General features: G+C 52.1%; 1 protein-coding gene across 1 annotated transcript; it reads left to right on the top strand.

Moving 5' to 3' along the window:
* The first annotated feature begins 2,389 nt into the window (after positions 1-2,389).
* Rarres1 (retinoic acid receptor responder 1) lies at positions 2,390-19,079 on the top strand. Its single transcript, XM_090333670.1, has 6 exons — positions 2,390-2,688; positions 10,690-10,752; positions 12,918-13,098; positions 15,354-15,490; positions 17,752-17,814; positions 17,895-19,079. Exons 1-6 carry the CDS (start codon positions 2,401-2,403, stop codon positions 18,042-18,044), a joined length of 882 nt encoding a protein of 293 aa, XP_090189796.1. The 5' UTR covers positions 2,390-2,400; the 3' UTR covers positions 18,045-19,079.
* The last annotated feature ends 4,545 nt before the right edge of the window (positions 19,080-23,624 follow it).

Below are 23,624 nucleotides of genomic sequence, written 5' to 3'. Positions count from 1 at the left end.
CCTTCTGCAGAGCTGTGCTGCACCCAGTACCCATACTGAAGCCTGGAAGTGCTCAGGGTTGTCCTGAGCCCATGACTGGAAGCATGGAAGCCTGGATGCCCCGTCTGGAGAGGGAGGACTCGGGGGCATCCAGTCTGCCTGCACCTCCTTTGGGATCAGGCCAAAACAGGTCTTCCCGTGGCCCCCTGCCCTCCTCGCTTGGACCCCTCCTCTAGGGCTCTCCCTGCCCACCCTGGAGAGTGGATTCCTCCCACATTGCCGCTCCGGGGACACCCAGCACGGCAACCTCTTCCTGGGCACCAGAATCCCCACAATTTTGTTTGGGCCCACAACCCCTCTAAATAAAACCTGCATTTCCTAGCCTCCTTTGCAATGAAGGCAAGGAGTAAGTTCTTGTTTGCCAGATCTCTGTAGACACACCCTGAGGTGTTGTGACAGCCAGTGCTTGCCCTGGACTTGAGGGCCAGGAGCATGCCCTCAGGGGCAGAAGAGACCCCAGAGGACTTGGACCTGCTCTCATGGTGTCCTGGAATACTGACACCAAGTCTTGCTCCTCTGCCACATGAGGAATTCGTTTCTCTCCTGTCACCTGTTGTTCTTTGTTGTTGTTTTATACAGTTAAACTTAATTCTAACTTGTAGATCAGACCATTCTAAGAGAGGCTGGATGCCAGAAAAATACTTTCTGTCTTCCTTGTGGCTAAAGGACATCAGCTAGATCCAATCTGAGCCAGTGACACAAAAGAGAGAAGCATGGAGGGACTTCTGGGAAATATTTTCCTCTTCTAATGAAAACCAAGACAAAACAAATGGAAAACAAGCGTATGGCATAGTGCTCTCTTGCCACCTACACTGGCAGCCCAGGAGCTGCTTTTGGCTTCAGCAGATGAAGATGTGATTGTGGATCAGTGGCAACATTCTACAATCAGGAGGCTGCAGGATCATGAGCAAAATGTCAGCTAGCTGAGGAGAACAGTACAGAAGGGTTGAGAGGGCCTGGGCCCTCCAGAAAACCAGTCTCCATCCACCCCTGAGACCTGACCTACTCCAGTGAAGGATGCATGGCATTAATCGGGCTTCCTGTCACCTGGCAGGCACTTAGGGACAATGCGCAGAGGTGAAGTGGAAAAAAAAAACATCTTTGGAAAATCTGGAGGTGGTGGAGCCTGCTGCTAAACCTGGTGGAGGAAATGCCTGGACTTGTGTTAGATGACCCTGGGAACAAGCAACAGAACAGCCAAGAGAGTCAGACATGGTTAAGGGACAAGAGATGAGCTGGACCGTGCATCACGGCTCGGCCTGTCATCCTAGCTACTCCGGAGGCTGAGGTCTGGGATCGCAGTTCAAAGCCAGACCAGGCAGGAAAGTCTGTGAGACTCCAATTAACTGGAGAAAAACCAGAAATGGAGCTATGGCTCAACTGGTAGAGTGCCAGCCTTGATGGGAAAAGCTAGGGGGCAACGCCCCGGGCTCTGAGTTCAAGCTTCAGGACTGGCACCTGTGCGCGCACAAGCACAGGTACACACGCGCGTGCACCGACTGCGCACATCACCACATCCCCGGTGCTGCGCGATCGTTTTCGAAGCCGGTCTCAGGCGGGGAACGCGTGAGCAGCTCACACTTGACGGGGCTTCTCTCTCGGCCGGCCTCCGCTGCCCGGCCACCTCCAGCTGTGCCATGCCACCTCCGCGCCTTCCTCAGCTGGCTCAAATGCCGGCTGCGGGATGGGGCCAGCCCCGGCGCTGCTCCCGTGGGCAGCCAGTGCTTGGTGGCGTCCCGGCCCCGCGGGCCTGGCCCTGCCTGGATGGCGGCGTCGGGGTCCTCTCCCGGACGCCTAGCAGGGTAGCTGCGCAAAGGCGCGCCGCGGAGGGGCGCCCCCAAACCGGGGGGGGGGGGTCGGCAGAAACCCCGGCTTCCTTGTCGGTCCCTGCGCCAATCTAACCCTAGCCATCCACACCCGCCTCCGCCGCCCCGCCGCCCCGCGCAGCCCCGAGCCGCGCCCGGCCTCCCCGAGCCCCTCAGTCCCGGGCGGCTCCACCAAGTAGACTCGACGGCTGCAAAATTGGCAAAAGGGATGGGCCCAGGGATCGGGGAGACGTGGGGGAGGGTAGGGGGGGCCTCGGCGCCTACACCGCGTCTCCCACACCATCCCCGATCCCCACTCACCGCCCCTGCCCATTGCTCCTCACACCGACCCTCCACGTCCCCCAGAGGCCCTAGCCCGACCCCCTCCCACACCGCCCTCCAGCCCCGCGGAGGCGCCTCCTCCCCCCGGGGGTGCGGCCGGGCTCGACTGGGACCGGGCGGCGCGGGCGGGGAGGCGGGGCGGCCTCCTGCGCTCTTATTTCTGCCCGCCCGGCCGCGGCCCGCCGCGATCCCGCTGGGCGAGCACCCCGCGTCCATGCAGCCCCGCGGGCAGCCGCCGCCCGCGCCCGGGGCCCAGGACCCGCGCCCCGCCGGCCCGGGACTCGCGCTGCTACTGTGGCTCGTCCTCCAGGGGGCGGTGGCGGCGCCCGCGGGACCCGAAGACGGCGCGCCCGCGCCAGATCTCGGGGTTACCCTCGCCGCGGGGCTCCCGCGAGGGATCCTGCAGCAGGCGGCGCGCGCCGCGCTGCACTTCTTCAACTTCCGCGCCGCCTCGCCCAGCGCGCTGCGGGTGCTGGACGCCGTGCTCGAGGGCCGCGCGCGGGTGAGTGCGCGCGGGCCGGGGAGCTGTGCGCGAGGGCGCGCGCGGGTGCGGGCGCGTGGGCGCGCGGACGGGGGAGCGTGCACGAGGGCGCGCGAGGGCGCGCGCGGGCCGGAGTCACGGTGAGCGCAGGGCCCCACAGGTGGAGCCCAGGCGGTGGAGGGGACGTGGGGGCGTAGAGTCTGCAGCAAGCAGAAGCTTCTTTCTGGCATTCATGCGGCCGTCCATTTTGCCCTGGTCTGGGCTCATGTCAGCTCCAAACCCGGGAGAGAGATCCTTGGGAAACTGAGGAACAGGTCCCACGGACATGGCTCAGACTCACCCCCGGCTCCTGATGTGGTGCCCTCGCGTGGGGCGTGTTGCTCGGTGGTTCCACCCAAGTCTTCACCTGGATCTCCCAATGCGCCTGCCCAGTACCACACGAGTGCCGGGCCTTAGGTTTGTGGGAGAGGAGAGGGGGACTTTCCAGCCCTTGCCTGGGTGTGGTTCATACGTGAGGTTACGTTGCTTTCTCCATCAGATCACACAGGTTAGAGACTCGAAAGATCTCTAAAGCCTGCCAACACAGAGCCCCGCAGAATGTAGAACTGGGTACAGAGGGTAAGTAGAGGTGAGTTACAGTGAGATTTTCACCAAGACTGCCCTCCCTCTGGCATCAGGTGGGCAGGAAAGGGCTACCGGTGCTCCGCCTCAGTTCTTCAGAGACTTACTCCTGCACCTATCATGGTTAAATTAACATTTACCGCATGATTAAATCCAGTTATTCTCAGGAAAAGGCCACCGCCTGCTCATGTTTTTAACGATCACTGTTGAACAGGGATAAAAGCAGCCCGGTTTACTAGTTGAGCAGAGAGATGGGATGAACAGCCTGAGAACTTTGCACCAAGGTGAACCTTCCATAGCCTAAGGAGAGGCTCTGGAGACTCACACCTGGTTATGCTTTTCAAACGACAAGGATTTAAGAAAGCAGAAAATGAATAGGTGCTGGTGGCTCATGCCAGTCACCCTAGCTATGGGGGGGGGGTGTGAGGGGGCTGATCTGAGGATCAAGTTCAAAGTCAGTCCTTGAGACTCTTCTCTCCAATAAGTCAGCAAGATGCTGCAAATGGAGCAGTGGCTCAAGTGGTAGAGCACCAGCCTTCAGTGACAAAGCTAACTGAGAGGTGGAGTTAAATAAATTAGCGAGTTACCAGCATCCTCTCCATCCATCACTTTCTGTCTCCTGGGAACACTGTGTTAGGCCTAATTCACCACTGCAGCAGGCTCTGTGGGCCAGCGCTGGGCTGGGTAAGGTGCCCAGCACGGAGCACTGAGGTTAGAGAGGGGTGGCGCCATGTATTGAGGCTCGTGTGTGCACATAGCTGTAGGTCACCCAGGACTGACCCTGGGGCTTGCAGGCGGCAGGAGGAGCAGGAGAAGCTCAGCCGTGCCGACCCCTCATGTTCTCCTGGTCTGCATGCTCCTTTGAGAGATGGAAGGCTGGAGTAAGAGGCCACCGCTAGGTCGTGAAATCAGGTTTAGTAGTTGATTTGTTTTGGGGTGCTGGTGAGGGGGCCCAGGACCTCACACCTCTGAAGCCTGTGCTTTTACCACCGGTGGGGCTGCATCCCCAGCCGCTATCCCCGCCTGCCCCCACCCCCCAATGGTTTGAGTAGAAACCATAACAGGAAATTGTCAAAGCGATTCCAAATACATATTCATGAACCAGCTAGGTCACGGGGAGTTCAGTTCTTGCTGCTGCAGATTTTTTTTAAAAGGGGGGCCAGGGGAGGTTGTAATAGTCAATGAATCAAATGATTTTTTAAGACCTCTTCCTGCTCTTGAACTCCTTGCTTTTGTCTGAGATTTCCTGGCTGCACAAGCACTCATTTGAGAAGCGCTGTCGGCCTCCAGTGGTGGAATGTGGTAATGGCCTTGGATCAAGAAGCCTGGGAAGCTGGGTGTGGAGTTCTGTTGGTTGGCTCTTGGGTTTGGGGCTCTCCAAGCAGGTGTGTGTGCCCTTGCTGTCCCTCCAGTGCCATCTTTCCCCAGGCCTTGCCCCCACTCTTCCATGGCTAGAAAGGCTTTTTTCTCCATTCCAAGACCAGGGTTGTCCTGCCGGGGGCCTCCAATGGAGAGCTCTATTCAAGGACCTCAGCTGCCTGTCTTGGATGCAGGGTGAGTTCACCTGAGTGCCCTGCAGTCTTTCTGGCCACATATGCGTGCGTGTGTGCACATACATGCCCACACCCTGCAATGTCTGCTTTCGTTTGTGTACAGTAGAGAATATGAGGCAGACTCTATCTGATTTCCTCCTCCTGGATTGACCCACCGCTCCCAGCTCAATCTCGAGGCGTGTGGACAGCATGACCACGTGCATCTAAGTTTAACTTGGGTCTTGTGGTCTTGGCATCTGTATACCCACTGGCAGCTCCTGTGTAGTAGGGGATCTTGTAATGGGTGGCCAGTGGGCAGGCAAATGGGCATTGTTTGCTGAGCAGCCCTGGCCACCCCTCCCAGGGCCACCAGCCAGGTGGCAGGGCATCTGGCTGCCATTATTCCAGCCACTGTGGCTCTGAGGCAGGATCCACACTGCCATAGTGTTAAGAAAAACTGTCACCTTTCAATCCATGCAGCACTTTAATACAGTCCCAGTCAGTTAATTACCCCGCCCCGAAGCTTCTTCTCCATCAGTGTCAGCAGTTCAGGGGAGATGGCCCAGGATGGGGTGCAGTGCATTCCGGGGCAGAGGCATCTGAAGAGGTTCGTGTGTACAGGGAAAGCAAAGTAATGAAGACTCAGGAGCTCTCTTGCGCGTGCACTGTCTCTGTCTCTGTCTCTGTCTCTCTCTCTCTCTCTCTCTCTCTCTCTCTCTCTCTCTCTCTCTCTCTCTCTCTCTCTCTTCTCTCTTCTCTCTTCTCTCTTCTCTCTTCTCTCTCTTGCTGGAGGAAGGTCCTTGATGCTTCTAGAGCATTATGAGAGAGGGAGTCTGGGCCTCTACACCCCGTCCCCCGGGGCCTTGTGCAGCCTTGGCACCTGGTGAGGACCTGGGCTGCAGGCCCTGCTGGGGTACTCTGCCTTCTTGTGTGGTTGCTCGGGGCAGGGAAGTCAGGGCTCAAGGAGATGATGGTTGCTGCCTCAGAGGAGAAGGGGGCCATGTGCAGGACACAGGTCCAGCTCGACCGGGACATGTGCAGGTCTGCCTTCCTCCCTGACACCGCCATAAGAAGTGACTCCAGTCCTCACACGCAAGAACGTATCTGCTGCCCACCTGGAGGTCACAGTCCAAAGCAAGCCAAGATCAGGCTGGCTCAGGGCTGCCCTGCTTCTTCGGCTCAGCAGAGCCACTTCCTGGCTCTTGCAGCTGCATCTTCCCCTGCACAGCCAGCTGTACCACAACCCCATCCCCCGATGGATACACCCTCTGGATAATCTGGGCACATCACTGAGCTGAGAACACCAGGCTTCACCGCCCTGAGGGCACACCCTCTGTGCCGTGCAGACTCTCGGGGTGCCTATCCCCACACACCACATCCAGCTTCTGTGCTACCCGCACCACGGGGCGTGGCCAGGCTGCCTCTGCTCTCACAGCTGGCATCCCACCTGAACCCCCGTGTCCTCCGCTCCCGCTGGGGCACCTGGTGTGGGCTGCTCAGCCTGCCCCCCCCCCAAGCCAACTCACCTCTCCCACTTCCAGGTGCAAGATGTGACACCTAGCCAAGGGCTCTGCCAGGAACAAGCCTGATTGATTTTGTGCTGGTCCTGGGGCTTGAACCGTTGAAGCTAAGGGCCCGAGAGCAGCCCCTTGGCTTGATGCTCAATCACTTGGACTGCACCTCCACTTTGGCTTCTTTTTGCTCATTAATTGAAGATTAAGAGTCTCGTGGGCTTTCCTGCTCTGACTGGCTTCAAACCATGATCTCAGCCTCCTGAGTAGCTGGACCCTTCCAGAGGGTCCAGTCCTTCTCACATCTAGCTTTTCCTTCCTCCTTGCATTCAGGGCCCAGAACTGCCTCTGCTCAATGCCCCTCTGGCTTCCCAGGGTCAACAATTCATGCCCAGACTTGACTGAACAGAGGTCAACACACTGAGGGCATCATTCATCGCCCCACCGTGAGCACAAGGGGACAGCGTCCACTTCCCTCCCGGGCCTCCATCAGTGGCCTGACCAGAACTGTTTTGTTTTTAACAGAAACTGTATTTGCTGTGTCTGGCCTGAAAGAAGTCCAATAGGATAATTTCTGGGTCTAATTTGATAACCTGTGTGTGAAGAGCATAAGAACAGCCAGCAGGTTTTATTTGCAAATGAGTTCTCTCCAACAAAGCCTGAGTCATCAAAGTAACCTTATAAAAGGAAGCTCTTGCTTTTCCTGGGACCACGTGACATTTATGTTTTCCTACCAAATATCAAGTCAGAAGGGGAGGGATCTGAATACCAGACCAGGGGGTCCCCAGGTAGCAAGAGAGGGGCAGGGCCTCCTTCCCAGTCGTGCACTTGGTGGTCAGTGGCCTTGCAAGCTTTCTGTCTGACAGCAGCCAGGGTTCGGAGGGAGCTGAAAGGGAGATCTAAGTTTGTAAACTGTGCTCATTGAAGATCTAAGTGTCCGTTCTCTGTCATCTTAGCTCCTTGGGTTTACTGTCAATGCACCCCGTGTTCCAATGACTCTACCCAACGTGTTTGCTCGTGTGTGTGTGTGTGTGTGTGTGTGTGTGTGTGTGTGTGTGTGTCAGAGAGAGAGAGAGAGAGAGAGAGAGAGAGAGAGAGAGAGAGAGAGAGAGAGAGAGAGAGAGAGAGAGAGCGCTCAGGCACACCCTGTAGGCACAATTCTTGGGTCCATTAACTTGCAAATAGCTTTCAGCTGAAAATGACATGAACTCAGAGCACGTAGATTCCACTTCCTGAAACGCACCCATTATGGCCATAAGGCCAACCTGGCCTGAAGCTCACCAGATCCCATCTCAACCAACCAAAGGTGGGTATGCTGCCACCCTTTCCACCTACTTACATGGGAGGCATAAATAGGAAACTTGCCATCCTGGCTGGCCCTGGCATGAGCAATAACACAACCTGAAGGCGCAGAGGTGTGGCTCAGGGGTAGAGTGCCTGCCTAGTAAGTGCAAGGACCCAAGTTCAAATCCTCAGTCAGCCCCCTGCCTGATGAAGCTTTCCAGGACCTGCACCAGCACCCTAGCCTGTCCATACCATCCCTTCTTCACCCCCCGACTCTCCTGAGGTGCCTGGGCTCCTATCCCACACCCCACACCTCAGCCTGGTAACAGCAGTGTTCAGCTATGCATGCCATGACACAGACAGCCTGGCTCCATGCCAGGAGTAGGAAACATCTGGAAAGATATTGGTTCTGTTTCCTTATATCTCCCAGTGCCAAGCATAGGAGGGGAAGAGGAGAGACTCGTGTGTGTGTGTGTGTGTGTGTGTGTGTGTGTGTGTGTGTGTGTGTGTGCATGCACTTATGTGTGCACATTTGGTAAACAACTCAGACCATCAGCTGATGTCAGAAGACTAACCATGCCCTGTGTGTGTGTGCAGTGCTCCATGCTCCCGGCTCCCAGAATGTCTGTATATTTACACACATATATTTACATGCCTGAGCATTCTCTCCATAAACAGGCTTCCGGATGTAGCCCCCCTCTCCAGTTTCTGGACTAGGATTGGGTAATATCTTGTCTATTTAAAGCAATGTAACACTGTTTAGTTGCTGTGTTCCTGTGCTAACATCCAAAGGAAGCTGATGTTTATAGAGTCTAATTTAATCAAGATGGCATGTGATAACCTCATAACCTCAGCTCTGTGCACCCAAAGTTCCTTCTATTCGTTTCTATTGAATGGTCATTCTTAACTGTCATTTAAAAAGTAGTGGCTGATAACATAAAGTTTTCCTAAACAGTTGCAGTTTACAGTGGGGTGCAGTGACTCATGCCTTTAATCTGAGCTATTCACGAGGATTGAGCTTCAAAGCAAAAAGCTTTCGCTATCTCAACCAATTTTTAAAAAGAAAAAAAGCACATTGGTGTGGTGGCACACACTTATCATCGGGGCTAATTGAGAAGATTAAGTAGGAGGATTAAAGCCCAAACTGGTCCAGGAATAAAATGAGAAAGCCACCTTGAAAAACAGGAGATTCCAGGAGCTGGGCGATTCACACCTGTAAACCCAGTTCTCCAAGGAGGCCGAGACCTGGAGATGGAGGAAGAAAGCTGGTCGGAAGGCATGACTCAAGTGGTAAAGCCCCCAGCCACTGCAGGCAAACCAAGTAAGAGCAGGAGGCCCTGAGTCAAGCCCCAGTGCCTGCGTGTACCCCTCCACAGGCAAGTACACATGCACAGGGTGTGCTCACATGAAACCACACACAAGCACACACATTTACATGTATGCACACACATGTATATGCAAATCCACATACATGGGCACGTGTGATATACACATGCACACTCACATCCAAAAATATTTACTGAAGCCTATTTTAAAGTCTTAAGCTTGTAATCGTGCATTTGAGAAGCTTATGCCTCCCTGAGAAAACGACAAGGAAAGAGCAAGCCTTCACCAGCTTTCTCCTGTAACCAGTGCCAGAGGCAAGGCAGTGTAAAGAGGATAGGTGTCTTGGGTTCTGCTCTGGATGCTTTCCTGGACCACTGCTCTTGGGTCTGGAGTGAGGCGGCAGGTCAGGCTTGGAGGAGCACATGACCCAGTAAACCCCACGTTGTGGCCAGGAAGGAAAACAGTGAGAGGCTGGGGTCCCACCGTCCATCTCAAGGGCACCCCGCTATGACTTAACGGCCTTGCTGGCCACACCTGTAAAAGGCCTCCCCAATAGGAGAACAGCTCTGGAGTTAAACTTTTCACACAGGGATCTGTGGGCAACCCTTAAGATCCAAGCTCTAGCCAGGCACGGTGGCTCATGCATGCAATCCTAGCTACTCAGGAGGCTGAGATCTGAGGATCAAGGTTAAGAGCCAGTCCAGGCACTAAAGACCCTTATCTCCAATTAATCACTAGAAAAGGGGAAGTGGGGCTGTGCCTCCAGGGGTAGGGCGGTAGCCTTGAGCTGAAGAGCTCAGGGACAGTGCCCAAGTCCAGAGTTCAAAGTCCCATGACCAGAAGAAAGAAAGAAAGAAAGAAAGAAAAAAAGAAAGAAAGAAAGAAAGAAAGAAAGAAAGAAAGAAAGAAAGAAAGATCCAAGCTATATTGAGTGAGGCACTGATAATACATACCTATAATCCCAGCTACTCAAGAGGCTGAGATCTTAGAATCATGGTTCAAAGCCAGCCTGAGTAGGGAAGTCCATGAGACTCTTATCTCCAACTCACTATCCCGTAATGGAGGCGTGGCTCAAGTGGCAGAGCACCAGCCTTGCACAGATTAACTAAGGGTCTGTGCCCAGGCCCTGAGTTCAAGCCCCAGTACAAAAAAAAAATTCAAATTCTAGCAGAGCCCATATATAACATGTGAGCACTTCAGTTATCTTCCCATAGACCAAAGATCTGGCTGCCAGTTCTACCCTGTGTCTGCCTTGTGTGTCTATATCTGTATCCCTGCCTGAGATCTGGATGTGGCACTTCCACACAGCACTCAGCATGGTCCACACATTTGGGCACTTCCTGGGGCCACAGTGCTTCTTCCTTTCACTGGCCACACAGTCCCTGCAGAGGCTGTAATTTGGCCGTCTCTTTCCCTTTTGAGCGAGGACAGCACACAGGACAACCTGCTTTGCTCAAGGGCGTGGCCCGGAAGGCCTGGGAGCTCTGGGCCTAGATGTTTGCGCCAGGTGTCCACTGATCACGAGGCTGCTTTGAGGACAGTCAGCCTGGCCAGCCCCTCCTCCCCCTAGTGAGGCAGCGTCAGAGCGGCGAGCAGAGCCCATGCCCAGACCAAAGCTGAGCTTGCTGGAGCATATTTATTCAGGGACACTTGCAACACCTGCCCTTTGCGTGCTTTCCCAAGAGGATGGTGCGTGGATGGTGTTCACAAAGCTTCCGTTCTGCTAAGATTCAGTTTCTGTATTTCAGGTGGACCCTCAGAAAGGATGTAAAGTTGAGCTGGTGTTCAGCACAGAGAGCTACAACCTGGAGGTGAGCCGCCTTTGGGCAGACAAGCCAGAGTCCTGACCACACCCGGGCTGCACTCCCAGTGGCCTCTTCTGCTTTATTTTGTTTGATTTCAAGAGCTGTGGAGCAGAGACAGACGGGAGAGTAAGAGCAACTGCACAGCCTGGCTTCTGTGGTTGTGCTGACGCCACCCACCCACTCTCCTCCCCTTCTTCAGGATCTCAGGAGAGAAGGTCACAGTGGCCTTTGATGTCCCATCCAGCACCCCTCTCTCTCAAATGCCAAGCGCGCTTCTTCTTGTCAGCTGGTGACATTTCTGTTAGCAGGCCTGAAGGATGAGCTGTGTACCCCAGCACGCTCACCAGGGTGGTGGCACGTGCCTGGGGCCTGGGGCCTGCGCTGCACTCCCGGCTGCACGTGCCTCCCTCGGGAGTGGGCCTCCTTGCACTGCCCCCCCCCCGGCTGCCTGAGATGCCTGGAACGATTGTCTCCAGAGGAGAGTAAACAGAAAACTGTGGCTATTAAAGCAGACAGGGGGGCCTACATTTTCTTGGAGGTCCTGGGAGCTGGGGTAGGAGGGGATACAGTGACCGGCAGGGGACTGACTCCAGGAGGAAGGAGATGGGGCACAGCAGGAGGCCTGTCCCCACAGTGTCCACACAGTGTCCACACAGCCAGCAGTACTCTAGGAGTCTGGTGTCTCACTGCCACGGTCTTTGTGCCCGTCCCAGGGCTAGCACACAGGCCTTTACCCCACCCCCTTTCACTCCAGACAGGCGCTCTGTCACCTGAACCACTCCTCTACTTCCAGCTTTAGTGGGTTAATTGGAGATGAAAGCCTTGGGGATTTTTCTGCCTGGGCTGACCTTGAACTTGGATCCTTAGATCTTAGCCTTCTGAGTAGCTGAAACTAAAAGGGTATGATTTAGCGCACTTTTTTTTTTTTAATTACCCCAGGACTAGAGCTCTACCACTTGAGCCACATTCCACTTCCAGCTGTGTGTGTGTGTGTGTGTGTGTGTGTGTGTGTGTGTGTGTGTGTGTGTGCTGCCAAGGAATTGAACCCCAGTCTTAGTGCATGCTTAGCAAGTACTCCACCATTAGGCCCAACTCCCGGTCTCAAGAATGAAAATCTTCTTAAAGTAGGCTAGGAAGATGCCTTTGGTCTCTAGAGATGTCTGCTGAAAGCTGTAAAGCTGGGAGGAAAGCAATTACTAGATAATTCCATTCTCTCTGGTGTGAGCATGTGGGCATGTGACCAGGGAAGCTGGCAAACTGAGCTCTCATTTCTGGAGGTGAAGTAAGTTTCTTTCACCTTCAAAGCTATTCTGACTGGGGGCATGGGGGGGGGATAGGGGGGATGATACAGAGATACAATGGCTGCCTCTTCTCCTGCCTAGGCCTGGCTGGCTGGCCTCAATGGAAGCAGAGCAGGGATGAGTCCTGCCTGCTGTGGGTGCTGTCTGCAGGCCCCTCACCTTGTCTAAGTTGCAGCCCAGAAATTCTCTCCCACTCAGAACTGGCCTCACAGGGAGAAAGGTACCCATTGAGAAGCAGGGTCTTTGAGCCTTTCCAGTTAGTTCTTCAAGTAAGCTTATGACGTAAAGTCAGTGGTGATTACTATTTGTCCCTCTGTGGCTTGTTCCTTTCAACATCTGCCAGCTGTTAAGCTCTGACACAACCCCTTTAAACAATTATTCAACCACTTGGTTACCATCTTTAAAAGAATCAGCCTATATGACCCATACAATGGGATTTCACTGAGGCATTTTCACACATGTATATATTACACTTGGATCAAATTCATCCCCTCCGTTAGTCTTTCTGATTCTCCTTCCCCCAGGCAGTGTTCATGCATATGTATAATGTACTTCAACCACACTACCCACCATCTTTCCCCTCGCCTCCTCTCCCCCTCATTCCCTTCTCCCCCCCAGTCTTCTCCTTATTCACATCATTAAATGCATACACAACTACTTTGTCATTTGTTCACATCCCACAAATGAGAGAAAACGTTTAATAGTGGTCCTTCTGCGCTTGTTTTGTCTCCTTCTTTGTGGCTGAATAATACTCCATTTGTGTGTGTGTGTGTGTGTGTGTGTCTGTGTGTGTGTGTGTGTGCACGTGCACATGCAGCTGGGCAGGGCGGATGAGGACTTTCCTGCTTAATTCCAAGATGTTTATTTCAGGCAGGTGGTGGTCGTTTGGGGAAATGCTCGGCTCGAGTGTTTTTCAAGAATCAGAAGCCCAGACCAGCTGTCAACGTGACCTGCACGCGGCTCCTGGGGAGGCAGAGCCGTCAGGAGGAGGACTACCGGCTGTACATGCACATGAAGCAGCTGCAGAGCCCCTTGGGCGTGAGCCTGCCTGGTGCGTGTCCGGGCTGGGGCCTAGACGCTGCATCTCTGCTTCTCACGCGTGGTCCTGGGGAGATAAGGCATGGGGGGCGGTGGTTCGAGGGCGCCCTGGGGAAGGAGCTCGCACCACCATACCTCATCCACCAGAAAGCTAGAGGTGGGGAGCACATGAGACCCCGGACAAGTGTGGGCAGCTACCTGGGAGGTCCGAGTTGGAAGAGCACCATTGCGCCCCTGAGAGGCCACGTCAGGAATAATAAGCGCAAACCCCACTGGGGACCCGCCCAAGAGGCCCAGGGCCTGCCCTGCCAGGACACAGCCCTAAGTTCAAGCCTGGACCACAAGACAGGGATTTAATCTGCAATCCCATTATTTAAACCAAACACTGGGGTCCCTTTTCCTGCCCCCCATTTTGTCACCCCACGACTCTAGCAGCATCTGTCCAGGCCTCTTCCTCACCCCAGATTCCCACTAGAGGAGCCCCCAGGTGAGCTGGACCCCCATTCTAGAGTGAGGGCTTTGCCACAGGGCATGTGTGCTGGGGACAGTTTGCAGGTGACATTTTTAGAGCAGCGGGTGATGGCTTGGAGACAGATGACAGGAGGCCTCCAGGGCTGCAGCGGGGCGGGAGCCTCTGCCTGGGGCTGTGCTGGGGTCCCGTTGATCTCATTTGGGGCCCTGGCTAATGGGCAGTGGTGCCAGCTCTAATAGTCTGGCCCTGGCTTCTGCGGTGACTCAGCCTTCACGAGGCAGAGCCTATTTGTCCCCACACGGGCTCTGCACTTACTGGCAAATCCAATTTCCAAAACCACAAAAGGCATCTGTGGCCTGGCACTTGCTCAGGGATCAAGCCTGACATCTGCCTACTGCAGCACTCTGCCCCCCAGCCCTGCCCAGCCCAGCCCATGCCACGAGCTCAGCTCTCTCCTCTGTCCACGAGACCTGGTCAGACTCACATCCACACCTGGGGGCCTCAGGCTATCTGCCCCCACTTACTGATGCTGACTCAATGTTCTCAAAAGCCTAGAGGTCGAAGGCTGCTCCTTGGGTTTTTGAGATTCAGAGCCTTGGCTGGCTCTCACCCTAATCGTTTTCTGACAGCTCAGATCAAACCCAGTGCTGAGGAGTGAAGAGAAGTCGAAGCCTCACACCGAGCAGTGCACATTTATTCTTAGTACTGCCCAAAGTGGGCGCCTGGAGAGTGCTATTCAGGACCTTTCCCCTTTAGTTCTAGAAATAGAGCTTCTCTCTCTGCAAGACACAAATGTACACTGCCACAGGACCCTTCCTCTGTCCATATTTACTGCATGGTCACTAGATTTTGGACCCTCTTTAGTGGCATTGGCAGGGGATTTTGCTGAGTTAATGAGCTCCGGCCCTCAGAGCTGGCTGTCAACTAGTCTAAATCTTTTTTCATCATCAAAATATACTGTTCTGTTCTCATTGGAAATTCAGCAGATAGCCAGTGCTTCTACTGTCTAGTCACTTATAAAGAGTTTTTCAGGGCATGGGCAGCTCATGCCTGAAGTCCTATTTACTCCAGAGGCTGCCATCACAATTCTAGGATCACAGTTCGAGGCCAGCCTGGGCAAAAAAGTCCTCAAGACACTAAGTGTGAGCCTGTCATCTCAGCTCTGATGGGAAGCCTAAAATGGGTGGATCAAAGTCCAAGCAAGTGTCTGGGCAGGGAGTGAGACCCTGTCTCAGAAATAACCAAGAAAAAATATCCTGTTTGCTGAGTTAAAAAGAACACAGCAGGTCACAAACCAATGCCACAGGAAAAGGCTATCCCATTTATTGATGAGAGGAGTGACGAAAGGCATTGATGAACTTTAAAGACCCCGAGGAGGGAAGGCCGGCCCTGGTTGCCCAGAGGCCATGCCAGCGCCCTATCTTCCATCTGTCCTGCAGGGCATGCGTCTCCCAGGAGTCAACTTCAGATGGACCTGGCTTCCCCATGGCATCCAGTCCACAAAGCACTGGACAATAGGTTTACTCAGTGCCCAGCTAGAGCCCGTGTTCTCATGTCTTACACAGAAGCATGTAAATCACATGCCCTGCTCACAGTCCTGTTGTGAAAGAGATGGCCTCCTCTGGTTTCATCTCCTACTTTATCACCGAAGCTTCTGATATCTTGATAGTAGTGGGGTTTGAACTTGGGGCTTCACACTTACTAGACAGGTGCTTTACTCATGAACCATGCCACTAACTAGTGAAATGTCTAAAACCATGCCTTGGTACAAGCATGCTTTGTTTTCTCATTCTCAGACAGTCATGGGCGGATTGAGGCCTCAATGAGACCCATCTGGGAACTGGCCTTTCTTGGCAGCTCTTACGTGATGTGGGAAAAGACAACCCAGTTTTCCCAGTACTACTTGGCCCAGCTGAGGAGTGTGAACCAGTGGGTAAGAATCTGAAAACCAGCCGGGGCGCTAGGGTGGAAGCCTGGGCTTGCTCCGGGGCCCGGGTACTGAGGGCATCTCACTCACCAAGTACCAGATGCCTGCAGTCATTTCACACAGAGTAATTCTCAAGGAAGAAGAGAGACAGAGAAAGCTGGGTGCTAATGGCTCACGCCTGTAATTCTAGCTACTCAGGAGGCTGAGATCTCAGGATCACAGTTCTAAGACAGCCTGGGCAAAAAAAGTTTGAGGGACTCTTATCTCCAATTAACCACACTTGGGTGTGACTCAAGTGATAAGAGTGCCAGCCCTGGAAAAGCCAAACTGAGAGCACCAGGTTCTGAGTTCAAGTCCCAGCACACACACACTCGCACGCATGCATGCATGCACAAACACATGCACACACATCCAATGGTGGCAGGCATGATGGAAGAAAACCAAGGAGGGAGAAGGGAACAGTGGTGAATGCCACACGCATGGTCGCAGGCTAATCTCGGGGTGGGGGGATTCTGGGTGGGGAGCGGGGCCATGGTCAGAGCGGGCCCTGGCCCATCGGGAAGGAATTTGAGCAGAGGAAGTGGAGGCAGTCATTGGAGGAGGGAGACAGGCTGAGAAGAGCCTGTCTACAGATGAGACACTGGAGGACATACAGGGGATCCTGCCACCAGGGTCTGGACCTCCTCGGGGTTCTCACGAGAGTGGTGGCCCTGGACCTCAAGCTGTAAGGGGGCGGCAGGAAGGGAGTGCAGGCAGACTGGACGGGCGGTGGTGGAGAGCGTGGATTCTGGTAGGGGAGTAGGAGCTCAGGGGTTGGGTATAGGTCAGAGACTGGAGCTGATGTGGACTTCACACCGCAGAGCGTCTGTGCAAGACCTTCAGTTACAGAAGTGGTGCTGTGGCTCAAGTGGCAGGGTACTAGCTTGGTGCCAAGTTCAAGCCCCAGGATCAGAAAAGAAAAAAAATGAGGTGGGCTGGGAGTCTGGCCTGGTGGTAGAGCGCTTGCCTAGCATGCATGAAGACCTGGGTTCTCTAGCCTTGAGAAAGCCCAAGGACAGCACTCAGACCCTGAGTTCAAATCCCAGGAGTGGCAAAAAAAAAAAAGAAAAAAAAAAGATTTCACTGAGGGAATTAAATGAAAAATGAAATGAAAGCACCCTAACAGAAAACAAGGAAAGATTAAAAAAAATAATAAAAGGCGGGGAGTTTAGCCTAGTGGTAGAGTGCTTGCCTAGCATGCATGAAGACCTGGGTTCAATTCCTCGGTACCACATACAGAAAAAAAGCCGGAAGTGGTGCTGTGACTCAAGTGGTAGAGCTCTAGTCTTGAGGAAAGCCCAAGGACAGTGCTCAGGCCCTGAGCTCAAGCACCACGACCAGCAAAAAAATAAATAAATAATAGTAATAAAAAAAAGGCAAAAAAGGCCATGGAGAATTGGCTTAGTTACAGGCAAAATGGATAGAAATCAATAAGAGATGACTACAGCTTCTGAAATCGATCTAGTGCTGGAAAGCGTGTGGCGTGGTTTGGCATGGTACCCATGAAGGAAGGAGTGGGGGGGTCAGGGGGCGCCTCGGTTGTCTCTTGCTAGGTGCTGGTAAACCCTGGCTCTGAGCTCCCTGCTGCAGGAGGGGAGAGGCACAGAGCTGGTTTGGTGCCCGGACTCCGCAGTGGCCTGTGGAGGGCAGTTTGGGTATACTGCTGTCTAACCTTGGCTTTGATTCTTATTTCCTTGTGCAGATCCTGGGGCTTAAACTCAGGGCTTAAGCATCGGCCCTTAGCTTTTTCACTCAAGGATGGTGCTTACCACCAGGGCCCCACCTCCACTTCTGGCTTTTGGGGGGGTTAGAGTTTCAGGGTCTTTCCTGCCTGGGCTGGCTTCCAACCTCAATCTTCAGATCTCGGCCTCCTGAGCAGCTAGGAGGACAGGCGTGAGCCTGCCCGTGCAGGGTGCTCAGCCAGGAGTGTCCATGCAGTATGCCGATCCTGGAGGATGCCAAGACACCCCCACGCCCCTCCAGCCTCCATCACACCTAGAAATACCAGGAAGTGCTAAAGACATTCAGTCAGATTTTCACATATAACTCCGTGACCAACCCAAAATAAGAACTTATGACTTTGTCCTGATGGCGACGACAGTCACGGGGAATCTATGCTGCCTTAAGTGTGTCACACAGGATAGTGGACCCCCACGTACCCTAGCTCGCAGCCCCCAGAAACCCCCTGCATCCATGGTCCTAACATGTGTCTTGCTTCCTTCCTCCAGAACACGAGTGACGACGTGATTGATTTCAATTATACCGTCCTTCTTCATGAATTCCCCAAACAGGTAAAATCCAGAATGTCTTGGAGAACTGTTTCTCCCTTACAGTTCATGCAGGTTGTAACACTGAGAACTTTGTTTCCTAGGAAATCCTTCCCTGTCGCATTCACTTAGTCTGGTACCCGGGCAAGCCACTGAAAGTGAAGTACCAATGTGAAGAGCTCCAGGCCCCAGAAGAAGCATCTGGAACTGTGGAGGGATCGGCTGTGGCACCCACAGAGCTTACTCATCTCTAAAGATTGTGTCTTCCAATTCTGCCCAGAATGGCTCTATTGGTGTAACTCGTTAGTCAGTGCAGGAGCCACGGGCTAGCAGTCTGTGGTTGAAGGAATGTATGATGGGTAGTCGCTGGTCGGCTTCCGTGGCAGCACGTGTCCTAGCCTCTGCATCACTCACTGCTCAGCACATTCCTTGGAGTTTCAAAGTCTAGCCAGTCAGCATCTGCCGTGAATGCACCTACAGTTTGCAAAGTGGCTTCATCTAAGTTTATTTCTCATTATTCTAAACAGCACTGGTTTTAAGTTGCTAAACTGCTCAGTAATCTCCAAGCTAGGCACTGGTGGCTTATGCCTGTGATCATAAGCCGCTTATCTCGTTAACCACCAAATAACAGGAAGTGGGGTTGTGGCTCAATTCGGATAGCACTGGCCTTGGGCAAAGAGCTCAGGGACAGTGCCCAGGTCCCGATTTCAAGCCGCATGACCAATTATATATATGAAATGCAAGCACACTTAAACAGTAGTTAAGACTTTTACTATATTTCATTACTTTAACAAGTGTTCCTTTTAAAATCGACACTACTTTAAAATAAATGTTTCTGAATAAGAAATGTATTTGTGGAGAATCACATGCATGGATGGCTGTGTTACCAGCTAGGGTATGAAAACATGCCTGGATGAAAGTGTGCCACGTTTTTTTCACAAGCTTTGTTTATAACGACAACCATGATCTAGTCTTTGTAAAAGCAAGCACAATGCACACCATATTGAAATCCAGCGGAGGACTCCCCGGGCAGGAACGAGCCAGGAAATGTGCCATCACTCCAGTCTTGTCATTATTATAACTCAATGGAACATTATGACCTTGGGCGAGTCTTCCAGGCTAGTAATAGATTAGGAGCCGCTCCCTTGAAATTGAACATGGTGCAGGCACCTTGATGTGGCGCTGGGCCCTGAGCCGTAAACCCAGCACAGGTTGAGAAGCTGTGGCTGCAGGTGTGCTTGAGGCAGGACCTAGCCATTTACAGGCCTAGCTGGGAGTGCTCCCTCTCCTGCTTCTTCACAGTGCACACCACTGGCTGACAAGTACAGTTCCTTCTGACGGCCTACCACCATTGTACAGGAAAACAGTCCTGAGCTAGGGCCGCCAGGGCCGGTGGCTCACCCCTGGAACCTAGCTATTTGGGAAGATTGATGTTCAAAGCTGGCCTAGACAAAAGAGTATGTGAGATTCCATCTCCAATTGAGCAGCAAAATGTCATATGGGAGAGTGGCTCAAATGGAAATAGTTATGAGCAGGAGAGCCAAGCAAGAGGCCAGGATCCAGTCACCTTGGAACTGAAAAGAAAAATCCTAAGTCAGTTATCCCAAGTGGGGTATTTCGTAGTATGTGTTTTTAAATCTATAGAGAGTGGGAAAAGTTCATACTAAAGAAATATTTTTCAGACATAGACTCCTAAAACTGTATAGATCAAATAGATAATGAGTATGTATACACACACACACACACACACACACACACATATTTTGGGGGGAGCGGTCATGGGGCTTAAACTCGGGGTCTGGGCACTGTCCTTGAGCAATCTGGCTCACAACTAGTGCTCTATTACTTTGAGCCACAGCCCCAGTTCTGGTTTTCTGCTGGCTAATACTCAGCAAGTCTCATGGACTTTCATGCCTGGTTGGCTTTGACCCACAATCCTCAGATCTCAGCCTCCAGAGTATCTAGGATTACAGGTGTGAGCCAGTGGAGCCCAAATAAAAGTGTGCATGTGTGTGTGTGTGTGTGTGTGTGTGTGTGTGTGTGTATTTTCTTTTGGCCAGTCCTGGGCCTTGAACTCAGGGCTTAGGCACTGTCTTTGGGCTCTTGGGATTTCTCAAGGCTAGAGCTCTACCACTTGAGCCACAGCACCATTTCTGGCTTTTTTCTATGTATGTGGTACTGAGGAATTGAACCCCAGTCTTCGTGCATGCACTTTACCACTAGGCTAAACTCCCAGCCCTAAGAGTATATTTTTAAAAATGTAAAACCTTCAACTTTGCATTTCCCTTCCCAACATCCACATGTTTAGAGCTGCAAGCACAGTGCCATAGCACTATGCAGTCACTGAAACGAATCTCTTCACCTCTGTGAAAGAAAGTGAAAGTTCTCCAAAACATCAAAGCCACAATCGGTAGTGACTACATCAAACCAACCGCTAGAGACAAACTCCCTTATCTTCAGTTCCCTAAATGATCTTTAAAAACAGATTCTGAGCATTCTTCCACACATTCAGTGTCTTGTGATCGTTAATCAGGACTCCGTATCAGAGACCAGGAGCCTTTCTGTGCTGGCTCACTTCCCCAAGGCCTGACTTTCAGGAACCACTGTTCATTAGTGAGAGAAGCACAGCTGGACATATCACCCTAGGCACTGGAGCAGAAGAGGCCAGCAAGTCCTGCAGAATGAACCCAGCAGGGAGCCTCCTCCCCAGTGCTCTAGCTTTCCAAGCACCTCTCCGGAATGTTAGCGGACCCAAACTGCATACAGTGCCACATTTGTTGTTCAATCGCTCCACAACTTGCAGAATTTTAAGAAAAAGACAGAACTCATGCTGTCTGTATCGCCTTTTATTCTAATCACCATTCGCATATTTACTACCTAATTTATAAACAGATGTTAAAAAGTATTTAGGGTTGGCAAGATGCTTGTTTAGTAAGTGCAATGTCCTGGGCTCAATCTCCAGTAAAGACAAAAAAAAAAATCTATTTGCATTTCAGTATGCAGATACACTTTTATTTATTCTTTTAAAAAATTCTGGAGCCAATACTGAGGCTTGAACTCAGGGCCTAGGTGCTGTCCCTAAACTTTTCCCACTCAAGACTACCACTCTACCACTAGGGTCTACAGCTCCACTCCTGACTTTTTGGTAGTCAACTGGAGATGAGAAAATAATCACATATGTTCCTGTCCAGGGCTGGCTTTGAACCGCAATCCCCAAAACTCATCCTCCTGAATAGCAAGGATGAGCATGAGCCATCAGTGCCTGGCTTTGCAGAAATCAACATTTTTAGTAAGCAATGCAAATGGTTATCTTCTACAAGCACATTACCTCTCACTCTGGTGGTTTTTGACTTAAGACTCATCAATAGCTGGAAATCATTAAATTATGAAAAATGAACTTGGAAATCCACTTACCACAGTGAGTTCACAAATCACACCATGTGTGAGTGAGCAGGGAGGGAAGGAGTGATAGGACAGGATTCACATTTCTTTAAATGAACCAATAACCTAACTCTACTGTCACACATAGGACAATGGCCCAGGTAAATCGCAGGAATTCTCCTGGCCTGCCTTGGGACTAAATTTAGACAGCACTGCAATGTTTCTTGCAATGCAGAGAATGGAATCTAAAGCTTTACTCATGCTTGGCAAGTGCTCTACCACTTGAGCTGCTTCCCAGACCTTCTGGGAAAGGGTCATGACGCTCAAGCTAAGCTTACCTTTGCCCAGGCTGGCCTCCACTACAGGATCCTCCTGCCTCCTAACAGCCGGGATTACAGGTATACACCATCACGCCCATCTACTATGGCAGTGGCCCGTAACACAGAGTATGCTGGATGGACCTGGGTAAGTCTTAAGAGGCGGCATCCCTGGAGCTGGTGGACAGGACCACGGATCTGTGTGGTGTGCCAGGCTGCTACTGCTCTAAACACAAGGAATCCTCTCTTGCAGTGCTTCAGACTTTGCTACACCAGTTACTAAGCTCCCAAGTTGACAAGCAGTGTGGGTTCTGATCCTGGGTGATCATGTCTGCGCCCCTATGGGCCAGGCAGCCCTGGTCAGAGCTGGGGTCTTTTGATAGTGCATCATCTTGCAACCAGAGTGGTTAGCAAATGAAAACCCTGTCCAAATCTGTCCATCTAGTTTGCTACTTCCGTGGGTGTGATGGACTCTGCAGCTCTCCTGGTTGGGAACAGAAAGTGATCTTGGGGGGTACCAGTATAGACGAGGAGCCTAAGCCCATTTCGCAGCCTCTGTCGCTTTCATGGAGAAACCACCTGCCTGAAACTTAAGGGGCGTGTACTCTGAGAGTTTACCTTTTTATTTTGGTCGGTTACAGGGCTTGAACTCTGGGCCTGGGTACTGTCCCTGAGATCTTCAGCTCACGGCTACCATCCTAACCCTTGAGCCATAGCACCACTTCCAGTGGTTAATTGGAGATAAGAATGTCACAAACTTTTTAGTGCTGGGCTGGCTCTGAACTGTGATCCTCAGATCTCAGCCACCTGAGAGGCTAGGATGACAGGCGGGAGCCACTGCGCCCAGTTAAGTTTATCTCATTCTGTTTTTGCTTCCTTCTGAAATATTTTCCTGTTGGTTCTGGGGCTTGAACTCAGAGCCTGGGCACTGTTCCTGAGCTTTTTTGCTCAAGGCTAGCATTCTATTGCTTGTGTATAGCTCTACTTTCAGCTTTCTGGTGGTTAGAGATAGAGTCTCTCTTACGTGGCTTGGCTTTGAGCCGTGATCCTCTGATCTCAGCCTCCTGAGTTGCTAGGGTTACAGGTGCTTCCTTTAATACAAAATAGGTACAAAAGTGTTTACTCTCACAGACTTGTGAGACTTAAACAATACACTCAAACTATGGAGCTAATGTCTTGAAAGTACGTGGATAATACTTAAAATACACACCACACTGTCCTCCGGTCTATGCCTCAAGTGCTCCACTATGGCCAACTGAGCACCAAGGAATTTGTTGTTTTTTGTTGTTTTTTTTTTGCTGTTTTATTCATTTATTTGTTTTTAAATGAAAAAGCATCTAAAGGTAAAGTGGATCTGAGGTAGAGGTGGGAAGCAGGAAGTGGCAGAACAGTCTGAGTCTCAGGAGGAATCTCATTTGCTGACAGCTAAGGCTTCTTGCTCTGCAGTCTCAACAGAGACTGGTCTAGCCTGGTCTGTGTTGTATCTGGATATAGGTCCTTTGCAAGCTTTTGTCTTCCAGGGCCTCCCTTACCTGTCTTCTTCCCTTCTTTTTAACATCTGCCTGACTGCCAACTTCTGACAATCCTACCTTGTATAAAATTCACATCACATAAAAATTGTTTTCAACTATATATGTTGGTATATTCACACTTTTGTATAACTAGGACATTTTTCTATTCCAGTCCTTTTCTTCACCTGTGACAGAGCTCCTTCCATACTCCTATGGCAGTCGGCACTTCGGTTTCCATCTCTTAGTCAAATCCTGTCTCTTGTCCCCTCTCAGTCAAGGGGATGTTGTGGGGTCTCCCCACTGGGGAAGGCTGCTTAGAAGATGAGCCTGGGCGGCTCTGCCGCGGACAGGGTGCAGGCTGCGGCGTGGGGGCTACCAGAGCTTATGAGAGCCTCCACCACCGCCACCGCCACCACCGCTGCCGCCTCCACCTCCTCCCCTAGCACCAAGGAATTTTGAGATGAAGTTTTGAATGTTATAGCAGAACTGCCTGACCACATCAACCTGTTCTAGAATCAGTGGCGTGACGTTTATTGTTCCAATCTCAATGAATACAGTTGATAACGCATTGTAACAGGGGCATACACAACTAGCATTTACTGTGGGAATGAACTGACTGGCCAGC

Source organism: Megascapheus bottae, chromosome 1 (assembly GCF_031878675.1).
Source record: "Megascapheus bottae isolate mThoBot1 chromosome 1, mThoBot2.hap1, whole genome shotgun sequence".
Classification (NCBI taxonomy): Eukaryota; Metazoa; Chordata; class Mammalia; order Rodentia; family Geomyidae; genus Megascapheus; species Megascapheus bottae.
The sequence above is the reverse complement of the archived record's forward strand: the minus strand, read 5'-3'. Positions and strand labels throughout refer to the sequence as shown.